Here is a 23,038-nt window from a genome sequence, read left to right as displayed (position 1 = left end):
ATAACCCTGTAACTACCATGCTTTTCACAGTGCCACATATAATACATACTGTAGATCGTAAACTGATATGACAGTCAAAAGAAGTGTTTATCATATTCACATTTATGGCTAATGAAAATTTTTGTAGTATAGAAAAAAGTCTAAGAGACATTCAATTTTTGTTACTATACTATAAATCCTGTCTTTTCTTCCCTGAAAGGTATACAAAAAATTTAAAATTGCTTATGGAGAATAAAAAAGTCTTTTACTCGGTTTTGATCCAACTCCAAACCAAAGGAACTCTTGTGCTGGGGTTTGAAACAAAGTGCTGAAATGATAAATGTCGTATGCTAGACTGTAAACCGCAGTCCCTTAATTCAGATGACCTCAAGGCTTGACCAGAGAATACTCAGCTGCTTCTTCCGGTTACCTTTTCATGCTGGCTTGTCCTTAACAGCTAATGCTCCCCAGATGTATCAGCTGCTTGTTCTCTTTAACCCTCGCTGGTCTCGCATGCAGCACTAGCTGCTTTTTTCAGACACAGCAGAAAAGAAATAACTCCTTAACGGAGAAAATTGCAAATATTTCAAGTGCCTTCAGGCATGACAGTGCCATGCAGGCTCTTGTTTTAAATGTTTCATTTTTGAACATTTACCCCCAAAATATAGGGAACAATGTAGTAAACTCCTCATGTGCCATTATCCAGCTTTAACAAAATACCCTTACCCTATATTCATCTTGCCAAATTATTTTGTGGCAAATTCCAGATAACATTTTATTTTATGAACAAATATTTCAGTATGTAATCTAAAAGAAAAGGACTTTTTAAAATATAACACAATATCATGATCATATTTTTTAAATTAATAATTCCTGAATATCATCAAATATTCAGTGTTCAAATTTCCAATTATCACTTTAATGTCATGAATTTTTCTAGTTTGAATCAGGATCCAAACAAGGCTCACATGTAGTGATTGGTTAATATATTCATTTTAAGTTGCTTTTCATCTATTGGTTTCTGACTCCATCTTTTTTTTTTTCTCTTTGTAATGTATTTGCTGAAGAAACTTGATTGTATGTCCTATAGGATTTTGGTGATTACATCCCCAAAGTATAGTTTAGTATGTTCCTCTTCCCTCTGAATTTTTTATAAATTAGGTCTTTGAATCTGAAGGATTGACCAGATTGAGACTTGATTTTCTGAAAATACTTTTTTTTTAGGAGGCACTTTTTTCCTCCATTAGGAGACACTTATCTGATTATCTTGCTCTTTCTGATATTAGCAGTAACTCTATGCCTAGATCCATTAATTCAGGAGTCCCCAAACTCCCAGCCATCCACAGGTACCTCCTGTCAGATCAGCGGCAGCATTAGATTAGAAGAAAGTGCGCGATATATGTAACGTGCTTGAAACATCTCCAAACCTTCCCACCCCATCCCTGGCCTGTGGAAAATTGTCTACACGAAATCGGTCCCTGGTGCCAGAAAGCCTGAGGACCCCTGCTTTCATTTTGGGTTACAAGACAGTGATATTCTAATTCTATCAGTTTTTTTTTATTTATTTGCTAAAATACCAAAATAAAGAAAATCTTACTCTTCTATTTCATTATCCAGTAGTTCTTTGTTTATAAGTTTTCAAGATAATGAGTTGGTTCACTAGTGTCTTTCAATTGCTGATAAATTTTTAATTATCACTATGAACTCCTGGATTTAAACTTATTTGGTATATTACAATCTTTTGAAGTTTTTTTTCCTCTCATTGATCTTCGTATTGTCTCATCTTTGACAGTCTCTGCAAGTTGGTTCCCAAATCTTTGATATAAACCTAGTAATCTTTGACAGCTTCCTTATTATTTGATGTGACAAGTGCATACAACATGATCTGTACATTTCCTGTCCCTGTCCTGGAATTAGCTGTTTTTCCAAGGAGCTCTCTCTCCTTTCAGAAAGAAAGTAGATTTCAGCACTAAATTCTAGGTGCTGGAGGTACTCATTGCTAATGGGTGCATCTGTATTTATGGGAATTTTCAGTTGAAAAATTTAGAAAATAGTTTTTTTCAAGCAGAAAAATATCATTGATTTATATTGATACTTCAAATTCAGGACTAAAAGGTCTTTACTTTATCTCTTCTTTCTGACATCTGTTTTTCCTTTCTCACTTGCCAAGAATCTTGCTTGTGAAGGACACTGAATTATAGAATTACAAGATCACAGAATTATACTTTATGCACATAACATTTTTGAATTGCAATACAGTCACTACTACCTATAATATGACTGAAAAAACATACATACATGCGTGCTCGGTTGTGTCCAACTCTTTGCGACCCAAAGGACTGCAGCCTTCCAGGCTCCTCTGTCCATGGAATTTTCCAGGCAAGAATTCTGGAGTAGGTTGCCATTTCCTCCTCCAGTGGATCTTCCCCACCCAGGGATTGAACTGGCGTCTCCTGTGTCTCCTACATCTCCTGCATTGGCAGGCAAATTCTTTACCTCTGACTCACCTAAAAAAGCTGTTTAAATTTTTCCCGTAATTTTTGTCCTTTAGGGCATATACTGTTAGGAATGTACAGCCCAAAACTTTTTTTAAAGTTATTTTGATTAGTTTCTGTGTTATTATGCCAGCAACTAGTTACCCATTTAGATTCATTTATCTCATTTTAACTTCAATGTTTAGAGATTTAACTTTTTTTGTCCGACTCTTTGTGACCCCATGGACTGTAGCCCACCAGACTCCTCTGTCCATGAGGGTTCTCCAAGCAAAAATACTGGAGTGAGTTGTCATGCCCTCCTCCAGATGATCTTCCCAACCCAAGAATCGAACCCAGGTCTCCCTCATTGCAAGTAGATTCTTTACAGTCTGATCCACCAGGGAAGTCCATAAAATGCTTACATGGTTTTAAAGTCAGTTCTGTAAAACAAAGTATGTTTAAAGCAGTCTTATGTTCTATCCCTGTTCCTTCTTGCCATTTACTCTATACCCCTGGGGAAGATATCAGCATTAGAATTGGTACATTATGTAGTAGAGCTTCCCTTGTAGCTCAGTTGGTAAAGAATCTTCCTGCAGTGCAGGAGACCCGGGTTAATTCATGGGTCAAGAAGATCCCCAGGAGAAGGAAATGGCAACCTATTCCTGTGTTCTTGCCTGGAGAATCCCATGGACAGAGGAGCCTGGCAGGCTACAGTCCATGGTGTCATAAGAGTCGGACACGACTTAGCAACTAAACCACCACCACCTTTAAGATCATTAATTACTGAGACCTGTTCAAGAGCAAGCATTATGTACTATCTTTCTTTTTTATCATTGTTTATTCATAGTGCTACAATTAACAATAGGTAATGCTCACCACCAGTCCTTATATTTATATATTAACCAGTCATTTTAGTTGTCTGAAGGTTATTCTCTAGTAGATACCTCAGGACTAACTCATGGGATATTGAAAAGAGTTTGACTTTACACTTGGAAAACAATTTATCTGAATGTAAAATACTTGGTTCAGATTTTCATTTTTGGTTTACCCCAGAAGGCATAAAATTTTGCTATTGGATTCTTAACAATTTGCTTTTCTTTCATTTTTACATGATTTAGACTTTTAATCCAGATGTCAAAAGAGTTTACTCACTTTCTTGAATGACCTATAATTTTGTTAGATTTTCTCAGTGTTCTCAGTCTATTTTCCCAGGCACATAATGTGCCCTTTCAACGTGTACGTTCAGAGCATATTTATATATATAGGTATATCCTAAGTTTTAGGGAAGTTTGTAATTTTTTAAATATCTAATTTTATTGTTTGGTTTTCTTCTTTGGGGATTTTTTTAATACGTATTTTATTTCTTCTTTACCTACCTTCCATAAGGCTAGATGTAGCAGAGGTTTTCAGAGGGCTTATATCTGAATTACACCTATAAAAGCCCAACTTTGAGAGAGAAGTATAATTTTAGGGCACATAGTCCAAGAATAAAAGTGATTAACAACTAGGTGAGTTGAATGCCTGTTCGCTATGATTCAGGAAAACAATAGGCTTCCTGGTTCCTACTAATCTTATGCTCACTTATTTTATTAAATGGCCAAAATAAGAAATTGTATGAAATTTACTATTGAATTTAAGATTATGCAGCTTCCAAAGTAAAGTTTACAAAATAGTCCCCGAGAGAACTGTTTATGCTTTATTACTAGGCATAGCTTCATTTTCCCTAAGAGCTATGTTTCAGTTTTTTTTATAAGAATCATCGTAGCTAGGGTTTCTATTTTCCCCTGGCTCCTAAGAATCTGGGCCAAATTGTGCTCAGTCTTGAAATGATAAACATAATCACTCAGAGATCCTTATTGCATGCATATATTCTTTAACTTGATCCCAACTTTTACTTTAAAAATTTTAAACTTTTGTGTCAAAGTACAAGCTTGCAGAGAAATTGTATACAAAATTTAGTTTGAATACTCATTTTTTCTTGGAAAGTCAGAACTCTTCATCAGATGCTGATTCTAAAAGAATATATGTGATATTAAAACTATTGTTCTTGAATTAATTATTTTATTTTATTTATAAAATCGAAGCTTCTATTCCAATTTGATTTTAAAATCTCAGTGACTATCAAAATGAATGGTTTGCTTTGGGGATCATTCTAAGCTTTTTTAAATCCTGACAAAATATAATAATAATGAACTGATGAATTTACAGTGCAGATGCCAACCACTGAAAATCAAGTCATGCCAGTTACAAGTCTAGATCATATAATACAGGGGAAGGAAAAAAGCGAAACCTTTTCCTAAAAGTTCCTCCACTGGGTTCACTAACTTTTATAAGAAGGTTGGCATAATGTATGATCATTCTAAATAGCTTCCTCTTTAAAGTAGGTCAAGACACAAACCACTTCAGTAAAGTCACTTATTATTTCTACATAAACTAGTTTCACTTTACTCTCTACATTTCTCTTCCTCCTATCTTTGCATTCTGTTTTCTTAAATTTACATGGGCAAATGTCTTGCGGTCTTTTGGTGTACATTTATCAAGTTGGTCATAGTCTTGTTACCATACATCAGATGCGTCTAAAGAAATGCTTCCATCTACTTAGCCAAGAATTAAGGTCTCCAAATAGATCCCTTACTTGAAAACTAAAGACAAAAGCTATTGTAAGATAAAGTGTGTTATAAAATTAAAACAAATACTAAAATTTCATTAATGTGATATTTATCTATTCCAGTAGAGTAAAAAGGTAGAACCAGGCAGGCATGCACTACTTGTTAAGTCAAAGTTGACCAAACTTGGGAAGAAAAAATTAAACTTATGTTTGGAAATCTAACATGTTTCAATTAAATGTACAATTGAGTGGAATCACTTATCTAGAATGCATACATTTTGTATGTTATTAATACCAATGATTTGTTTTTAAATATTTATATCAGTTAAGTCTTTTCTAGAATACAGTAAGTTTATAATCCTATGAATAGATTGACATTTAAACAAAAGAATTTTGTTCACTTGAAAAATAAAATTAACTTCTGATTTTGAACCTATTGGAAATTGTTGAAATTTACATTTTCCTTTCAACAGTCTAAGAATTAAGCTCTGAATAATTTCATCCTATTTTTCTTTTCTTAGTGTAATTAAACACTTTAAAATTTAGAGCGTTTAGATTTGACTTGACGTTTCAAACTGTTTAGAAAGTGGCTGATGACTAAATATTGAATAATGGTAATATATATAATTTTCCATGACATGAATAAAAACATCGAGGTGAAATTTTGCCAATCATTTGCACTTTAAGGTAATGATTACATATTTTTGGTCTGTTGAGTTATTCAGCCAACCAGAATTAGTACTTAACTTGCAATTTGATGGACTGAGGTGAGGAGAAAAATATTTGAGGTTGGAATTTGTTTATATGAATGGTTTTATAAGTTGTGGAATCAGCTTAAATGCCTAAAGTGGATTCTGACATTGACACTTTTCTCTCTTCTGATTCAATTCACAGAGCCAGTGACACTTAAGTGGCCAAGTAGTTTACAAGCAGTCATTAAGGTAAGCAAACCCTCACCCAGAGCTTATGGTCAGACATGTGATTTTAATTATGGGAGAGGTAGATAAACATTGATGTTCTGGTTAGATGAGGCTAGGATGCCTTTTCTAAGCTCTCTAGAGCTTGTAGCTTGCTAGTTTACACATACATACACACAAGGGGTCTGGAATAAAGACTAGTTTCTGTGTTCTTGTTTCTGTATTCTACTGATAACCTTCTGTAGGAATAAATGTAACCCTAGATTTAAAAAGCCAAAAATACAGAAAAAAAATGATAGCTTTCAGATCATGTTCTCTCAAACCCACCCTCAAACCCCAACCCCTTGGTCTCATATTACTGAGTTACTTATCCATAAATCACACTATTTCATTTCTATACATTTCTTACTTCCTTAATGACACTCTAATCCCTGCTGAAAATAAAAGACCAGAAGAACATTAAAGACAACATCACAAAGATTTTGTTTAACTTCCCTTCCCTACCACCTTCCATCAAGTGAATTCCTTAGAAGTCATATTATGATTAATAATGCTAGTTTTCAGTAGAATCATTCCACTAATTTTACAAAAATCTGAATCATAAAGGTAGAAGATTGAATATTGTCTACATGTTCTTATTTCTTCTGAATTTTATGCTGTGGTCCTAAAAACCAAAAATTGATTTTTAGTAATGTCACCACTACACATGAAGCACATCAGAGAAAATTTACATAAATAAACAGCTCATTTTACAGTAGTCTCACCCAGCTTATTATTGATGTTATCTTTCAATAATTTTTCCCTCAACTGCCATAACTGCAACCTAAATTTATGTGCTTACTAAATAGAGTTTGGGTGACTTTTTTCTCTATTTTCTACTCTTCCATATTTTCTTTGTATAGTCCCACTATGCAAAGATAAGTCGGTAAAAAGTTTTGAAAGTTTTTGTGATATTGATCACATCCTTGAACTGAGGAAATAGCCAGGAAATATACTCCATGCTCCACTGCTTCTGAGTAACCACATGCACAACCCACTATCACTTAAGGAAAACTCAGGATCTTGGCAACAATAGGTCACATGTGGCTACAGGCACCGTTTTAAAGATCAGACCAGCTCTGAGTTGCCATGGGCAAGCTATTTAAAGTAAATTTGTTCTACAAATTATACCTGCAGTATAGGATTGTGTAAAAGATATCAGTGGGAAACAACTAAATTCCTATTACAATAGCTAAAGTCAATCAAACAAACAAGCAAACACTTGCCAATATAATACATGTTTATTCCCATCTTGGCATCTGTTCCTTGGAGGACTTTTATGGTTACAGTACACTTGAAAGGGGAAATTTTACTGAACGTAAATTATAGCTCCAAAAAAAAAGTGTAACGTATGGCATATAGAAGCAGCTCCATAAATGCTAATTTTTGGTAGTTCTCATTAGTCAGCACTCAAAAATCAGAAGTATTACTCCTATGCAAAAATGACAATTGTTGTTTAGTCAGTGTCTGACTCTTGCAACCCCATGGTCTGTAGCCTGCCAGGCTCCTCTGTCCATGGGATTTCTCAGGCAAAAACACTGGAGTGGGTGGTCATTTCCTTCTCCAGAGGATTTTCCTGACCCAAGAAGTGAACCCGTGTCTCCTGCACTGCAGGTGGATTCTTCACTGCTGAGCCACTAGGGAAGCCCAAAATGACAATAAACATGATCAAATGGAAATGAACATGATTTAACTTTGATGGCCTTAGTCAAGTAGTTGCTTAAGAATTTTAGTACTACAAATGAATTAATTTTAAGCACTCTTTGGCCAAAATAGGGAACTAAGTTAAAGGATTTCCAAATAGGATTCCATACATTGGTGAATTTAGTGAAGTTAATGGTTTAAAATAAATTTTTAAATAAATAAGCTTGTTTAGAAAACCGTTCAGATATCCACAGTCTCAAATTTGCCCATTTTCAAATTTCAGAAGTAGTGCATTTGTGTTGTAATACATAAATCAACACAATGCAATTCAAAAATTGGCAAAGCTAATAATCACACACTCCAGCACCTCACATCCTATTAATCCACCCCAACCCAAGATCAGACCCTGGAGGTCTTATTGTGTATCATTTTTTTGCTCATACGAGCATACATGGCCATGGATATATCCACATAGAAGTGTGGTTTATTCCCTTTATCCTGAAATAGGATCATAGGATACTCATTACAAGATACTTTTTCTACTTAGTGTACCATGAACAATAAGTCATTGGTAGAAAATCACCTTATTCTTCCACTTTTTGTAAGCATACATATGCACATATAATTTCATACAAAATGAAATTTCATATTACATTCTTTTCCCAGCTTTTATTTTCTGCTTGGCACCCCACTCCAGTACTCTTGCCTGGAAAATCCCATGGACGGAGGAGCCTGGTAGGCTGCAGTCCATGGGGTCGCTGAGAGTCGGACACGACTGAGCGACTTCACTTTCACTTTTCCCTTTCATGCACTGGAGAAAGAAATGGCAACCCACTCCAGTGTTCTTGCCTGGAGAATCCTAGGGACGGCGGAGCCTGGTGAGCTGCCGTCTATGGGGTCACACAGAGTCGGACACGACTGAAGCGACTTAGCATAGCATTTTCTGCTTACCTCACTTTCCCATCCCACTCATCTCTCTCATTTAATGCCCCATGTTATGTATTCTTTTGTAATTTCATGTACACATACAGACACACACACATATAAACATACACTACACACTGCTTTATAAAAATGGAATATTAAATGCTCTTCCTCACAGACCATTTTCCTCATATAACACTTTTTAGAGTACCTTCATGTCCCAAGTCACTTTTACATAGCTTAATTATTCTTTAATAATAGTTTCTAATATTCCATAATATTCCACAAATGGACCATTTTCCATTTGATCAGCATTCATCTTGCTTACACTTTATTTTTTGACACTTTAAACAATGTTGCAATAATTTTACTCCCTGCCCTCACTATACTCTAAGAGCACCTTTCTTTAAAGGTTTATTGCAAGGGAAATGCAAGAAAAAAACTTGGCAACACCAAGATTATTTGTTTTTCAGTCAGTGAAGATGACAAAATCCTCCATTAAGTCATTGCAGTGGAGGGGTTGGGCTATAGCAGGGTATGGAGTTTTAGTGCTAAGGCTTTACTTGCTGCAAAAGTGTTAGAAAGTTGGACTTACCAAATTCTTACAGCCTATATTGGAAAGGGTGGCGCACCCCCACTAATCTTCTTTGCTAATCACATAGCTTGATCACCACTAATTTCACCACTGAAAACATTTCTAATCAACAAATACAATGGTGGGGATTTAGACCTTGCAATTTAAAATACTTTAAAAATTTGCTTCTAGAGCATGGAAACCAGACATTGTCCTAACTGAAATATTTTAAAGTAAATGAAGTTATGTAGCAGGTATAAGGCAGCAGCTTGGTTTTGTTGCTTTTCCAAATAGCAAATGACAACAAAAGGGAAAACACATTTCTCTGTTTTACCTAATGTGCTTCAGTGATTTAAAGGCATCAGTCATGGGACCTCCATTAGCCAAGGCTGCAAGAGGAGATGAGAAAGTCATAACGTTTGATGTCATCCTTCTAAGTCTTCCTAATGGTCAAGGCAGTTGTTCATTTAGCAATCTTAAGTACCCAAGGCTGCAGTATAAGTGATAACAAATAGATTGAGACAAACTATTTTTCCACAGCCCATGTCACATTCTTATTTCTTCAAGGGAGGTTCTGAAAACATAGTAACAAAGTTGGAAATAGTTACTATTTTTTGAAGTATGGAAAAGTATTAAAAATGCACATGGATATAATCATGGAATTTAAGTCATAAGCCTAATATGATCAGCATTTTCAGGTATGCCGGGAAGCTTTCCCAAAGATAATGGAATCACTTTGAGTAACAGCCATTTGATTGCCTTGTTTCGACATGGGGATGGGAGTGTGTTATGGTCCCTGCAGTTTGATAAATGACCTTCCCATCATTCTCATTTTGTGGGTTTAGGCCAGACACCCATATTGTGACTTGGTTGGTGTGGAGGCTGGTGTTCTACTGTATTTTTAGAATATTTAGTCTATTTAGAAAGTTTACATAATTTTGGTTACAGTGACTAAAGTGACTAGGACTAAAAATAAGATTGGCTTTTATGAAAACAAACTTTTCTAGCATTAAAAGATGGCATGTGTACCAGTCTTCAAAGTCCTCATGATTCTGGATTTGGTGCTTCAGATTTCAAATAAGGGTGCTCATTGATGAGGAAAATATATTGTCTATATTATTTGTATGAACAAATGTTCCTGAAGGCTAAAATTAAAAATATTTTATTATGCTTCTTGGTCTAGAGTAGAGATGGCAAATAAGTGTCATTTATTTACCAACTCGGAAGAATCGATAGTGGCTGTCTGGAGAACTATGTGGAGGGGAATTGGAATAGAAAATTAATGTTCTGCTGGAAAAGATGCTAAATGTTAATGATAACACCAAGGATTCAGTGTGAGAGGAAAGGCAGGATATGGTAACATATTTAATATTTCCAGACTAATGCAAAATGAGAGGGATAAGGTTAAATCCTCCATTTCTAGTTGTTATTTCCTAGGCAGTTTCTACCATAATTCCTACTGGTTGAGAAATTCCCCATGTGCTAATTTTAAAAATAAATTCTACCATTTATAATGTTTAAACATATAAAATGCATGTTCACAGCTATTACATGTATATACATATGTGTATATATATGTGTGTTTATATATATAGTGCTTCTTAAGCATGATGAAGAATTTTAATATCTTTCAAGAACTGTGCTTGAATATCTAGTTGAGATGAAACCAATTTTTGCTTGCTAGTTATAATATTTAATATGTTAAGAATATTTTTAAGATGAGATTTTCATGAGGATTGAAGTCACTAGAAAGATTAAAGAAATGTACATAGATGAGCAAAAGGCATGAGTGCTCTACATCTCCTGGCTAAACATGTGTATATCTAGGTGGTACACATTTTTAGACAACTTTTATTTTATTATAAAATGTTTTTAAAAGATTGCTATTTATGTTATAAAAAATACTTGCTTATGTCTTTTGTTTCAAAAAAAGAAGTTTTAGTTTTTCTTACTGATCTGTAGGGTTTCTACATATTCTGGATACTACTCTATTGTAGCTGTGTGAATTTAAAAGATATTTTTCTAGTCTGTGAATGACATTTTTATCTTGTTTATGGTGACTTTTGAGGACAATAAGTTCTTCATGTTAATACAGTCAAATGTATTAATCTTTTCCTTTGCAGTTTATGCTTTTTGTGTCTTTGTTTAGAAAATCCTTCTCTTATCTTGATGTCAGAAAGATATTCTCCCAAGTTGACAACTAAAGGTTTTATAGTTTTGTCTTCTATATATGTCACTAATCCAGTTGGATTTTATTTCTACCTATAGTATGAAATAGCAAATTCTAGCAACACAGTTACTACACATTTCATCTTTCCTTCGATGATCTCTGAGACTCACTCTCATGATTCAAGTTTTCATGTATGTTTCAGTCTATGTCCAGTTTTCTATTCTTTATTATTCATCTGCTTATGTAGCAAAATTATACTGTCTCATTTCCTACATCTTTGTAATAAGTCTTGACATCTGATAGTGCAGAGATAACCACCAACCACACCCATTTCCCAACTTTGTTCTTCTTTAGCAATTTCTTGACTTTTTTTGAATTTTTCTCTTTCATATAAATTTTAAGATCAGGTTCTCAAATGCCATAGTAAAACTTTTTCTTGGCTTAAGTTCCCTGAGATACAGACTCAGATGGGGATTCATATAAAGCAGTTTATGCCCTTTATGCAGTTTATTCAGTCAGCACCTGAGAAAGGAGTGAGACAAGCAAGATGGAACAGAAGGAAACATATAGCCATGATACAATTTTATTAGAGGCCTCAATAGATATCATGAGGAGCTATGAAGCTACATGGACTCTTCAGAGGTGTCCTAAATTGAGTTAAAGGAGCCAGACCTTTTAACCCCCACATTAGTCAAATGTTCCATGTAGACTGCTTCTCCAAGAGGAACAGAATGTTGGAGTAAGGCAACTCCTTTCAGCTCTCTTTGCTACAGAGAGCGTTGACTATAAATTATCAGCAGTCAACAGTCCAGGCAGCTTGAGGAAGGAGTGCCATGGTAGATTCAGGTAGCGTACTATAGCTTCCACTACAGTTGAGATCCTTCAGGATTCAGCTTATTCTCTTTTGGGGGTAAATTTATAAGATGAAGGCTAACTGAATTAACTGCCCATCATACCTATTTATGCGATTAACTAATTATTCAAGTTACTCAAGGGTACAACTTATAATTCCACTTCTCCACCACCCTTTGTAGACTCTTCTCACCCTTCACCAGCACCTCTACTGGTCCAGGTGACTTACACAAAGCATGACCCAGACCCTCACCCCTAAATGTTTGAGACTCTCTGCCCTTCTCAGGACATGGCTCCTGCACTTGTCTATTTACTGTCACCATTGAGCAAAGGAGTGGCAAGAAATAACACAGATGATCACCTATATGCCAAAGATGGTACAACATGTAGACACATGTCCAATGGAATCCATGGGTCCTATCACAAAACATACTATCCAGAATATGCTGGCCTAATAGAGCAATTGAATGGCCTTTCAGAGGTACAGATGAGGTATCAACTTGGGGATGATGCCCTGAAAAGATGGGATGCCATCTTCCAGGATATATCTCTGCAACCTGTAGGTATAGAGCTCCTGGTTCCCAGAGAGTGAGTGTTTTCACTAAGAAAATAGCTGGAGTTTTATTGAATGTAAAACTATGGCTCTTGCCCAGTCCCTGAAGACCTCTGTTTTAGGGCCCTTGGTCCAAGGCAGTGTTAGGTAGCATGCTGTGTTCTGTGTTGGTGAATCCCTGTAAGCTTTCGGTTGTGCTGACCAAGGTCTTACAGACAGGAAATGCAAACCATACCCATAATACATATCAGTTTTAGATGAAATAAATCCCTTGCCAAGGCTGAAACGTCTTGTATTAGTTTTTAGGGCTACAGTAACAAATGGCCTCAAATTGAATGGCTTAAAACAGAAAATTATTTTCTCACAATTCCACAGGCTAGAAGTCTAGAATCAAGGTGATGGCGGGGCCATGCTCTTTCTCCTGGCTTCTTGTGGTTGTCAGCAGTGCTTCCTGTTCTTTAGTTTATAGCTACATAGTTCCCATCTCTGCTTCTGTGGTCACATGGTTGTCTTACCTCCAGTTCTGTGTCTTCACATGTCATTCTTCTCTGTGTCTCTCTCTGTGTCTCTTCTCCTCTTCTAAGGATACAAGTTAGACTAAGGGCCAACCCACTGTATGCCACCTTATCTTAACTTATATCTTAAATACATCTTCAAAGACCTATTTCCAAACAAGTTCACATTCAAAGATACCAGGTGTTAGGACTTCAACATATCTTCTGTGGGGACACAATTCAATCATAAAAAGGTCCATTGTAATCAACCTGCCACCAAGTGGCTGCTTGCTCTTCCTGAGAGTTATGTTAAACTGAGTTGTCTAGAATTGGTTTCCAGAAGACTGAATATCTAGTATCAGCAGTAGCTAGATTAGCTTTGGTGAATTGGAACACTTGTCAGGTGCATCCACAGCTACTTCCTATTTAAGCCCATTGTGTTAGTACTGAGGAGACCGTGAGAGGGGATGGCTGAGGTCAGCTGTTTACACTATATTCTCTATTGCCTGTTTAACGTTTCTTGTATGGTGAATGCTTACTGATGGGTGTTATCATGTGAATTCAAAATACCATGTACCTAAAGCTGTGATAATTTGCTCTAGAAAGATACCTCAACTAGCATAGCAACAGTATTCTTTGGCTTAATTTGCAGTAGACTATTATCCACCAGGATCTATCTAGTTTCTGAAGGAGCCACAAAAGTGAAGTAAATGGGTATGTGCTAGAGGCTACCACCCCTGCACACTTTAAGACCTCGATGGTAGCACTCATCTTTGGCAATCCACCCTCCTCACTCCAAGGTGCAATGTTGTTTGTAACTTACTATTTTAGCTGGGTGAAGGAGAGAAGTTTCAGAGTCTTCAACCTGGCTTTCCCCATTGGGATATATGTTATTTTACAGATCAAGAGATGAATGTGAAGGTTATGCCATCTACTAAGTATACTGTCTACATTTTAAATTCAGAGTTGAGAGAAATGACCACTGACTGGATTCACAGACTCAGTGGACACTGTGAGCTAGACATGGGTCAAAATTCCTTTTATTTATTACTTTACTTCTACATGCCCTCATCCTAAGTGAGGGGTACCATTTGCTACTTTAGCCCCTGTGGCCAACAGTTCTCAATATATTTGGATTTTCCCTTTCCCTTCTGGTAATGGCTTTTACATCCTTTGAGGAAAGACTAGGAAAATTACCAGAGTGCTCTGATGTTGTGATGTTCTAAGATCCTGCCTCCTAATCACCCAGTTTCTGCTTAAACCCAGTGGGTCTGGATCATAAAAGTGTCCATCTCTTGGGCCATTTGGAAGACTGCATTCTGTTAAATATCTCCATGGCTGCTCCTGGCTGCCATTCTAATTTGTTATTGTTTGTGATAACTGTGCCCACTTCTATTCTAATGGTTAAGCCACACTTTTAGCCTCTAGTATGTTGGGATGACCCCCAATTGTTGTCTGTGAGTCCAGTTATGTAATGACAGTACCAAGTTAAAGGGCTTCTCAGTGATGTTGGTGCCTGTCTCACCAGAACATTAGTTATTGTTCTAATAAATGGAAGCTCTTTCAGGCCTTCCTGTAGGATATAGTCAGATGACAGCTTTTTGCTTTATGTACTATATCCACTTTGGAATGCCCACTTCTGTGAACTGTTGATCCTCTCCTGGCTGTTGCAGTTCTAGCACTTATACTTCACTTAGTGAGTGCTATTGGTTTTCCCAGGCATCTAAGAGCTATCCTTGGGACTTCCCTGGTGGCTCAGTGGTAAAGAATCTGCCTGCCAATGCAGGAACTGCAGGGTTGATCCCTTGCAGGAAATGCAAGGGTTGAAATGATCCCTTGGAGAAGGAAATGGCAGCACACTCCAGTATTCTTGCCTGGGAAATCCCATGAACAGAGAAGCCTGGCAGGCTACAATACGTGGGGTCACAAAGAGTTGGACACAACTTAGTGACTAAACAACAACAACAAAGAGCTATCCTAGCAGTGTGATAACATTGTCTCCTGGCATCCTTGCTAAGGGATTAAATCATTTAGTGTAGAAATGTGCTTCCAAATCAAAAAACTCTCTCTTATCCAATTTTATGATCTGATCCGCTTGATCCAGCACCTTCAGAATCTAGTTCCCTGTATTCTCTACCACTTCCTGCTGATACATGTTACCAGGCCCTGCAGCATTGCAGTGCTCTCTACAACCATTTGGGAATTTTTATTGTAAGTCAGTTAATCTATGGCTTAATAGGGGCATAAAATTGAGTCTTTGTAATAACAGGTTATTTCTCTTGTTTAATCATCTTTGATGATTTTTATCAAAATTTCTTAATTTGCTCCATTAAGGGTTCGCCTGACTTTTGATAGAATTATTCCTAAGTATTTTTATATTTTTAGTTGCCATTGAAAATGTCCTTGTTTAAAACTGCTTTGTAACGGTTATCCCTGATGTATAAATACAACTGATTTTTATATCAAAACTTGCCAAACTTTCTTATTAAATGTCTTAATTTTTCTAAAATTTCTTTTAGAGTTTTTTTACATTAAGATGAAAATTACATCATCTGCAAAAAATGAGTCTTTTGGTTCTTCTTTTCCATTCTTATTTCCTTTGTTTCTTTTCTTCCTACTAGGTTGCATCAGCTAGATCCCATAGTCAGTGGTTGACTAGAAGTGATGGTAACAGCCATCTTTATCTCTTTCCTGATCTTAATGGAAATGCCTTCAATATTACATCATTAGGTTTGATGTTTAATATACATTTTTGTTTGACTGTCTATGTTTGCCTTTTATAAAATTAGTGAAGTTTCATGCTTACCTAATTTGCTAAGATTTCTTTTAAATCATATATGAATATTGAATTTTAAAAATGCTTTTTCTGCATCTATTAAGATAATCATCTGCCTTTCTTCCTTTAATAATATGAAAAGTTATATTAGTTGATTTTCTGTTGTTAAATCAACATTGCAATCCTGGGATAAACTTATCTCACTGATGATGTATTAACTTATATGTTACTTTATGCCAACTGCTAATATTTTATTTAATTACTTATGTTTGGAGGAGGGCGTTGCCACCCACTTCATTATTCTTGCCTGGAGAATCCCATGGACAGAGAAGCCTGGTGGGCTACAGTCCATAGGGTCACAAAGAGTTGGACACGACTGGAGCGACTTAGCATGCATGTATTTGTATTTTATGTATTTGTTCAATAGTGTGATTGTTGCATAATTTTTATTTATTTGACTGTTCTGGTCAGGTTTAAACATCAAAATGCTGGACTTATAAAATGAGATTGGGCATATTCTCTCTCTCTATCCTCTTGGAGAGTTTTGTAAAAACCTGAAATTATTTTTTTCCTTGAATGTGTGGTAGAACTACTCTATAAAGTTGTTTGGGTCTGATGTTTTCTCTGTGGGAAAATTTTTATTGACTTTGAATCATCTAATATGCATTTCATGGTATTTTCTGAGGCACTAATTCACTGGCAGGTGAATCATAGTACTTTTACTTTACCAAATTATAAGCATTATTATCTATGAGAAAGAATGTACTTACTGAATTTCTACCAACAATGGCTGGAGAGTGCCAAATATTTCTGTTTATGTGGTAGAATTCTTGGTATCTCATTAGAAATCACTTCACAATGTGTATCTAAGTAACAAAAAATCAATTGTTGATATTGTCTGTATGTTTTACAAATCTAGATCTCGAAAGTAGTGGTTAGGATAGCTTACCAATCATGGATAAATTTCCTGAATGGTAGCATGGTACTAATTCTGAGTCAGATTTTCAGATTTTTAAATAATCCTTATTTGCGGATGATTTTATTTTCCTTTCACTATTATTTGGATATGATTTTTCAAGTGAGTTAACTACAGCTGAAGTTCATTTCTTGAACGTAGTTAGTCTGTATCAGGACTACTGTTATCTCTCTAAACTAGATATATTAATAAATCTGTCTTTCTGACTTCCAATTTCCGGCCTGATATATAAAGAGATTGGAACAAGTCATCACTCTTGTTCTCAAAACAAGAAAAATGCTGAACAGACTGAAATATCAACAACTCTTTCTAGATCCATTTGAGAATTGAGGTCACATGACAAACTGCTGCCACAAAATCTAGAGAGATGTAGAAACTGAGAATCACAGAATATGGGAACAGAAGCCCAGGAACAGATTATAGACAGGAATACTTAAAACTGTCATTGATAGATTGCTGGAGGTTCAGTGTGGATAAACTTCACATTTTATAAGTTTTACCTCAAGGACCTAATCGGGTTCTTAGGGTGAATATCAGAGGAAACCCCATCCTACCTTGCCTCCAGTGCTTCTGGCAGGGGGAAGGGAAAGTAATCATTTTGAAATACACTCAGAACTCTTGGCCCTCCTTAACAAAGGCCTGCCCTCAAGGTAAACCATTTACCAGAGCCTAACTGACTGGGGAGAAGGGAAATGTCTTCCTCTAGCCCCCTCTAGCCTTACTATCACACTGGAGTGGAGCAGGGACCTAAGAAGTACTTGAGAAAGTCAGTTTAGGGCATAGGCTCCCTGAAAGACTAAGACTTAATCACAGCACTAGAGCATTTCCCTTCCTCCACATCTTACCACCACAGGGATAGGGCTCCAACAGAACAACAGTGAATTATAGCTAAAAGAACTGCAAAGCTCAGACCCTACTTAAGAAAGAATCTCTAAGGAAACTTAAAGTCAACAGGGGTCACTAAAGTAAACAAAGACAGTAAAGAAATTTTAGCCTCTGACAGCTATGGCTACAACAAAGAGTAAGCAACCTCTAAGATAAAGCTATCATTTTAATGTTTAAAACTCTCAAGCCAGGCTTCAACAGTACATGAACTCTGAACTTCCAGATGTTCAAGCTGGATTTAGAAAAGCCAGAGTAACCAGAGATCAAATTGCCAACATCCGTTGGATCATCAAAAAAGCAAGAGAATACCAGAAAAACATCTACTTCTGCTTTATTGACTACACCAAAGCCTTTGACTGTGTGGATCACAACAAACTGTGGAAAATTCTTAAAGAGATGGGAATACCAGACCACCTGACCTGCCTCCTGAGAAATCTGTATGCAGGTCAAGAAGCAACAGTTAGAACTGGACATGGAACAACAGACTGGTTAGAACTGGACATGGAACAACAGACTGTTCCAAATAGGGAAAGGAGTACGTCAAGCCTGTATATTGTCATTCTGCTTATTTAACTTCTATGCAGAGTACATCTTGAGAAATGCCAGGCTGGATGAAGCACAAGCTGGAATCAAGATTGCCGGGAGAAATATCAGTAACCTCAGATATGCAGATGGAGAGGGCAATGGCAATCCACTCCACTATTCTTGCCTGGAAACTCCCATGGACGGAGGAGCCTGGTAGTCTGCAGTCCTTGGGGTCGCTAGGAGTCGGACACGACTGAGCGACTTCTCTTTCACTTTTCACTTTCATGCAATGGAGAAGGAAATGGCAACCCACTCCAGTGTTCTTGCCTGGAGAATCCCAGGGATGGGGGAGCCTGGTGGGCTGCCATCTATGGGGTTGCACAGAGTCAGACATGACTGAAGCGACTTAGCAGCAGCAGCAGCAGCTTTGCAGATGACACCACCCTTATGGCAGAAAGCAGAGAAGAACTAAAGAGCCTCTTGATGAAAGTGAAAGAGGAGAGTGAAAAAGTTAGCTTAAAACTCAACATTCAGAAAACTGAGATCATGGCATCTGGTCCCATGAGCATGGCAAATAGATGGGGAAACAATGGAAACAGTGACAGACTTTATTTTGGGGGGGCTCCAAAATCACTGCAGATGGTGACTGCAGCCATGAAATTAAAAGATGCTTGTTTCTTGGAAGAAAAGCTATGACCAACCTAGACAGCATATTAAAAAGCAGAGACATTACTTTGCCAACAAAGGTCTGTCTAGTCAAAGCTATGATTTTTCCAGTAGTCATGTATGGATGTGAGTTGGACTATAAAGAAAGCTGAGCAACAAAGAATTGATGCTTTTGAATAGTGATGCTCAGAGGCCATCCCTTGTCCTCCAGGTGAGCACCCATTTCAGGTGCCTGTATGCCCTCTGATTGTCCAACAGGACAGTACTCTGCTATGTCCAAAGAATGTTGGCTTGTCTGAGTTACCATATGTAGGCATCCAACCCGTAGGCCTGGGGTGTTCCTAAGCCTCTCAAAATATAGGATGGAGCTCAGAACACCCAAGGAGACAGTGGTGATATGGAAAGCTTTGGATGGTTTTGTTCATTCCATATTAAGAACTGTATTTCCTGTTTCACCTGCCCCATTCCCCTAGTCCCCCCGGAGCGGGGGGCGGGTTTTTACCTGCTGCATCCCCTAAAGAAGCAGTGGTGATGCCTTCAGCCGTAACACAGGAATCATAACACCACTATCAAAGGGCACAGACTCTATCTCTATGGTGTCTGTTTTACTACTATTCTGTTGTAAAATAAATTTTCAAAAATATCCAATGTAATTCAAATGGAAAAGAGTGGCAGAATATCTAATACCAGAGAGGAAATATAATTTGGTAGGAGCAGCATTATTTAATATTCAAGAGTACACATCTTGAAGCCAGAATGAAAAATTCAGTTTTCTGACTTGCAGCAAACTACTCATCTGAACCAGCTGCTATTTTCTCATTTGTGAAATGAAGATAATAACTTTCTCAATTATGAGACCTAAATGGGATAATACAGACACACCATACCCACACATGTATCCACACAAGAAAAGCTGGTCACATTATTCTTACCTGTTGGCACTGCTTTCATCTGAATTTACTGAGCACATATTATCATTGGCTGCTGTAAATTGACTCCAATAAAGACAAATCTAAGAGACCACTATTCTTGCCTGGAGAATCCCATGGACAGAGGAGCCTGGTGGGCTACAGACCGTAGGGGGTGAGAAATCTTCAAATAGTCAAACTTGACTGAAGTGACTTAGCACAAGAGACCAGAAAGCAGGGGAATGCCTTAATGATCCTGGATACTTATATTCACATACCCAAAAGTAGCACAGTAAAGGGATGGAGATGATCAACTGCTGGTCTCAGATCTAGATATCGATATTAAAAGGATATACAAAGGATCTTCAGACCTAGAATATCAGTATGGAATCCCAAGCAATATTATTGTCATCTTGGTCTCAAGTTTTGGATGAGTAAGGACAAGAGATTTTGTACAAAATATTTTGTGAAAATTATTTGATTATGTATTTTTCTCTTATTTGTTCATTTATGTGATAAAGAAGGTCTGTTTTTTAACATGTAACTTAATGTGCATTAGGTATTTGTATACCAAGAGATAGAAGCCACAAACATGCCCTTTGTTCTTTGGAATCCTACAGTACAGTGAGAGACACTTACCCAGTACTTTCCAAACACAGAGCCAGCACTGGAGAAACATGAGGCAAGGGGATTTAAATTATTATTTGGTGCTTAATTCTTCCTGACAAATATCTTAAGTCCAAATTTCCATTTTCATAAAGACACAATCTGAAAATGTCCTTTCCTCACTATATTTTCAAGGAGGTTGCAAAAAAGGTAGAAAGAAAATGTATAGAGAAGAGTAACTAGGGCAGAAGAAACAGAGCTCAGGCATCTATAACTTATTTACCATGTGGTTGGTCAAAACCACAACTTTGAGGGAAGAGGCAAAGAGGAAGAAAGCTCTAATTTTACCAGAGCTAAAATCATGAAAGGGTCTCCTTTTGAAGGAAAAAAAAAGAAAGGAAGGAAGGAAGGACAGGGGAAAGGGTGGCATTATATTTTACTTGCTAATTTGTAAGTGCAATTAAGGTTAAAGTTATACTTCCCTTCACAAGAAAACATGACCGAAAGCATTATGAGCAAGAGAGCTTTGTTTGTAAAGAACTTTTCAAGATGCTGTTTTTCTCCTGGAAAATGTGGTTTATCTAATTGATGGCTGAGGAAAACCATCTTTTTAAACTTCCCACTCAGTGAGTCAGCCTGGGGTGTGTCTGCCTTGTAGCATCCTGTGAGATCCAGTAATCTAAAGTGGCATGACGGACGCAGCTCCAACCTCATGCGTCAAGCAGAGCTACCAGCGCTGGGAAACCAGAGGGAGCCCAGTTTTCTAAACAGAGTGGTTAACAAAATTGCATGTTATGAAGTGGGGTTTCATCCTCTAAAGGATCATTACCTATTTTTAAAAAGAACCTGCCGAATGTGTTCTATCAACACCCAAAAGTTTGCAGTTGGTAAAGACCAGGTAATTATTTCAACTGAAGGGCAAGTATTGCCACCTTAGAGTTTCTTCATGTTTACCTTGAAGAGAATTTCCATGCCATCACCAGTTACATTAAGTGGAGGTGAAATGGAGAATTTGGACAAGTTTTTTTCCAAACACAGCTTGATACATTGGCAAAGCTTCAGGAATATAGAGTCAGACAGCCAATGAAACATTAAACACCAAGGAGAGAATTTCAGTGGTCCTCTGAGTCTTAATATCAATACAAACTCACCCTGTACCATAACTCTTTTTCCAAAAGAAGAGGTGTGTGTATATGGATGTTTGGGAAGAAAATAGATAAGATAAATGGAAATAACATAGTTATCTTTGTTGAAAAAAATTGTCTACCTTCTTTATTATAGATAGGCCAGAGTAGGCATTTAGCTAGATATGATAAAAGAATGTGACAGGATACTATTTGGGATTCTTTAAGTATATCTCTTGAAATTTCCAGAGTTAGTTCTTTGGACCAATATGTAGAGGCTGCAAAATGAGGCAACAAAATGTAAGTTCTACCTCAGATTGAAGATAGTCTACTCAAATCTTCAGGGATTAATATTATTAATAATGAAGTGAAAGTTGTTCAGTCATGTCCAGCTCTTTGTGACCCTATGGATGTACAGTCCATGGAATTCTCCAGGCCAGAATATTGGAGTGGGTTGCCATGCCCTCCTGCAGGGGATCTTCCCAACCCAGGGATCGAACCCAGGTCATTATTAATAATACATGAGGTAATTAAGGTTTTTGGAAGAATGGATGTGACACCAGATAGGTTATTTCACTGAAAGTATGTAGGATTGTATAGGATTTTTATTTTGGAGAAGCATTGATATGTAGAGATTACATTAATTTTTTATACTTTTTTTTTTTTTAATTGGGGTATGGTTGCTTTACAATGTTGTGTTAGTTTCTGCTATATAGTGAAGTGAATCAGTTATATGTATACACATATCCCCTCTTTTTGGATTTCCTTGACATTTAGGTCACCACAGTGCATTAAGTAGATTTCCCTGTGCTATACAGAAGGTTCTCATTAGTTATCTATTTTATACATACTAGTGTATATATATCAGTCCTAATTTTCCAATTCACCTCAACCCCCCTTTCCCCCTTAGTGTTCATTAGAGATATACTAACTTCCTTAACTTTTCTTACATGATTAAGATAAAAATGAATTAAACTCTGGGTAACACAAAGTTAGAGAAGTGAGCTGAAAATACAACATTTTAGATAAAAGAGGTATGACTGGAAAAGATCATAACATTGGAAGGGATTAATGAGATCATCACAACTTTAGACTTCTAGAAACTTTATTAAGATATGCAAGCCATGTGCCTCTAGCCACTTTTGGCAGAAGTTTCAACCTATGAGAGTGTTTAGAATGATCACCACATTGTCCATCCAGGAGGAATCTACAGAGGTTTGAGCCTGAGAAAACATATGTTTCTTGGTTCTCTGGTCTTTTCCTGACTGCTTATTAGCAACAGTGTAATTTTCACTGTTCTGCAGTCTGAGGAACATCACAAGTATATCCCCAGATCACAATGAT

At 36.8% G+C, this 23,038-nt stretch overlaps 1 protein-coding gene across 11 annotated transcripts in view; it reads left to right on the top strand.

The window, feature by feature from the left end:
• The window catches only part of LOC145524193 (uncharacterized), a 190,216-nt gene that overhangs the window by 81,971 nt on the left and 85,207 nt on the right, over nt 1-23,038 (top strand). For 7 of the 11 annotated variants that reach the window (XR_014067299.1, XR_014067302.1, XR_014067298.1 and 4 more), the window contains exons 4-5: nt 5,956-6,002; nt 15,850-15,958. Coding sequence is in view for 3 of the 11 variants with exons in the window: in XM_081536013.1 (XP_081392139.1) it covers nt 5,956-6,002 (47 nt within the window). In the remaining 8 variants the exon portion in view is untranslated. The remainder of the gene's footprint in view (nt 1-5,955; nt 6,003-15,849; nt 15,959-23,038) is intronic. The other 4 variants (XR_014067297.1, XM_081536013.1, XM_081536015.1 and 1 more) reach the window with 1 other exon arrangement.

Source organism: Giraffa tippelskirchi, chromosome 10, assembly GCF_054371585.1.
Source record: "Giraffa tippelskirchi isolate mGirTip1 chromosome 10, T2T-mGirTip1v1.2.pri, whole genome shotgun sequence".
Lineage (NCBI taxonomy): Eukaryota > Metazoa > Chordata > Mammalia > Artiodactyla > Giraffidae > Giraffa > Giraffa tippelskirchi.
Note: the sequence above shows the minus strand (reverse complement) of the source record. Positions and strands in the feature narration are given on the sequence as shown.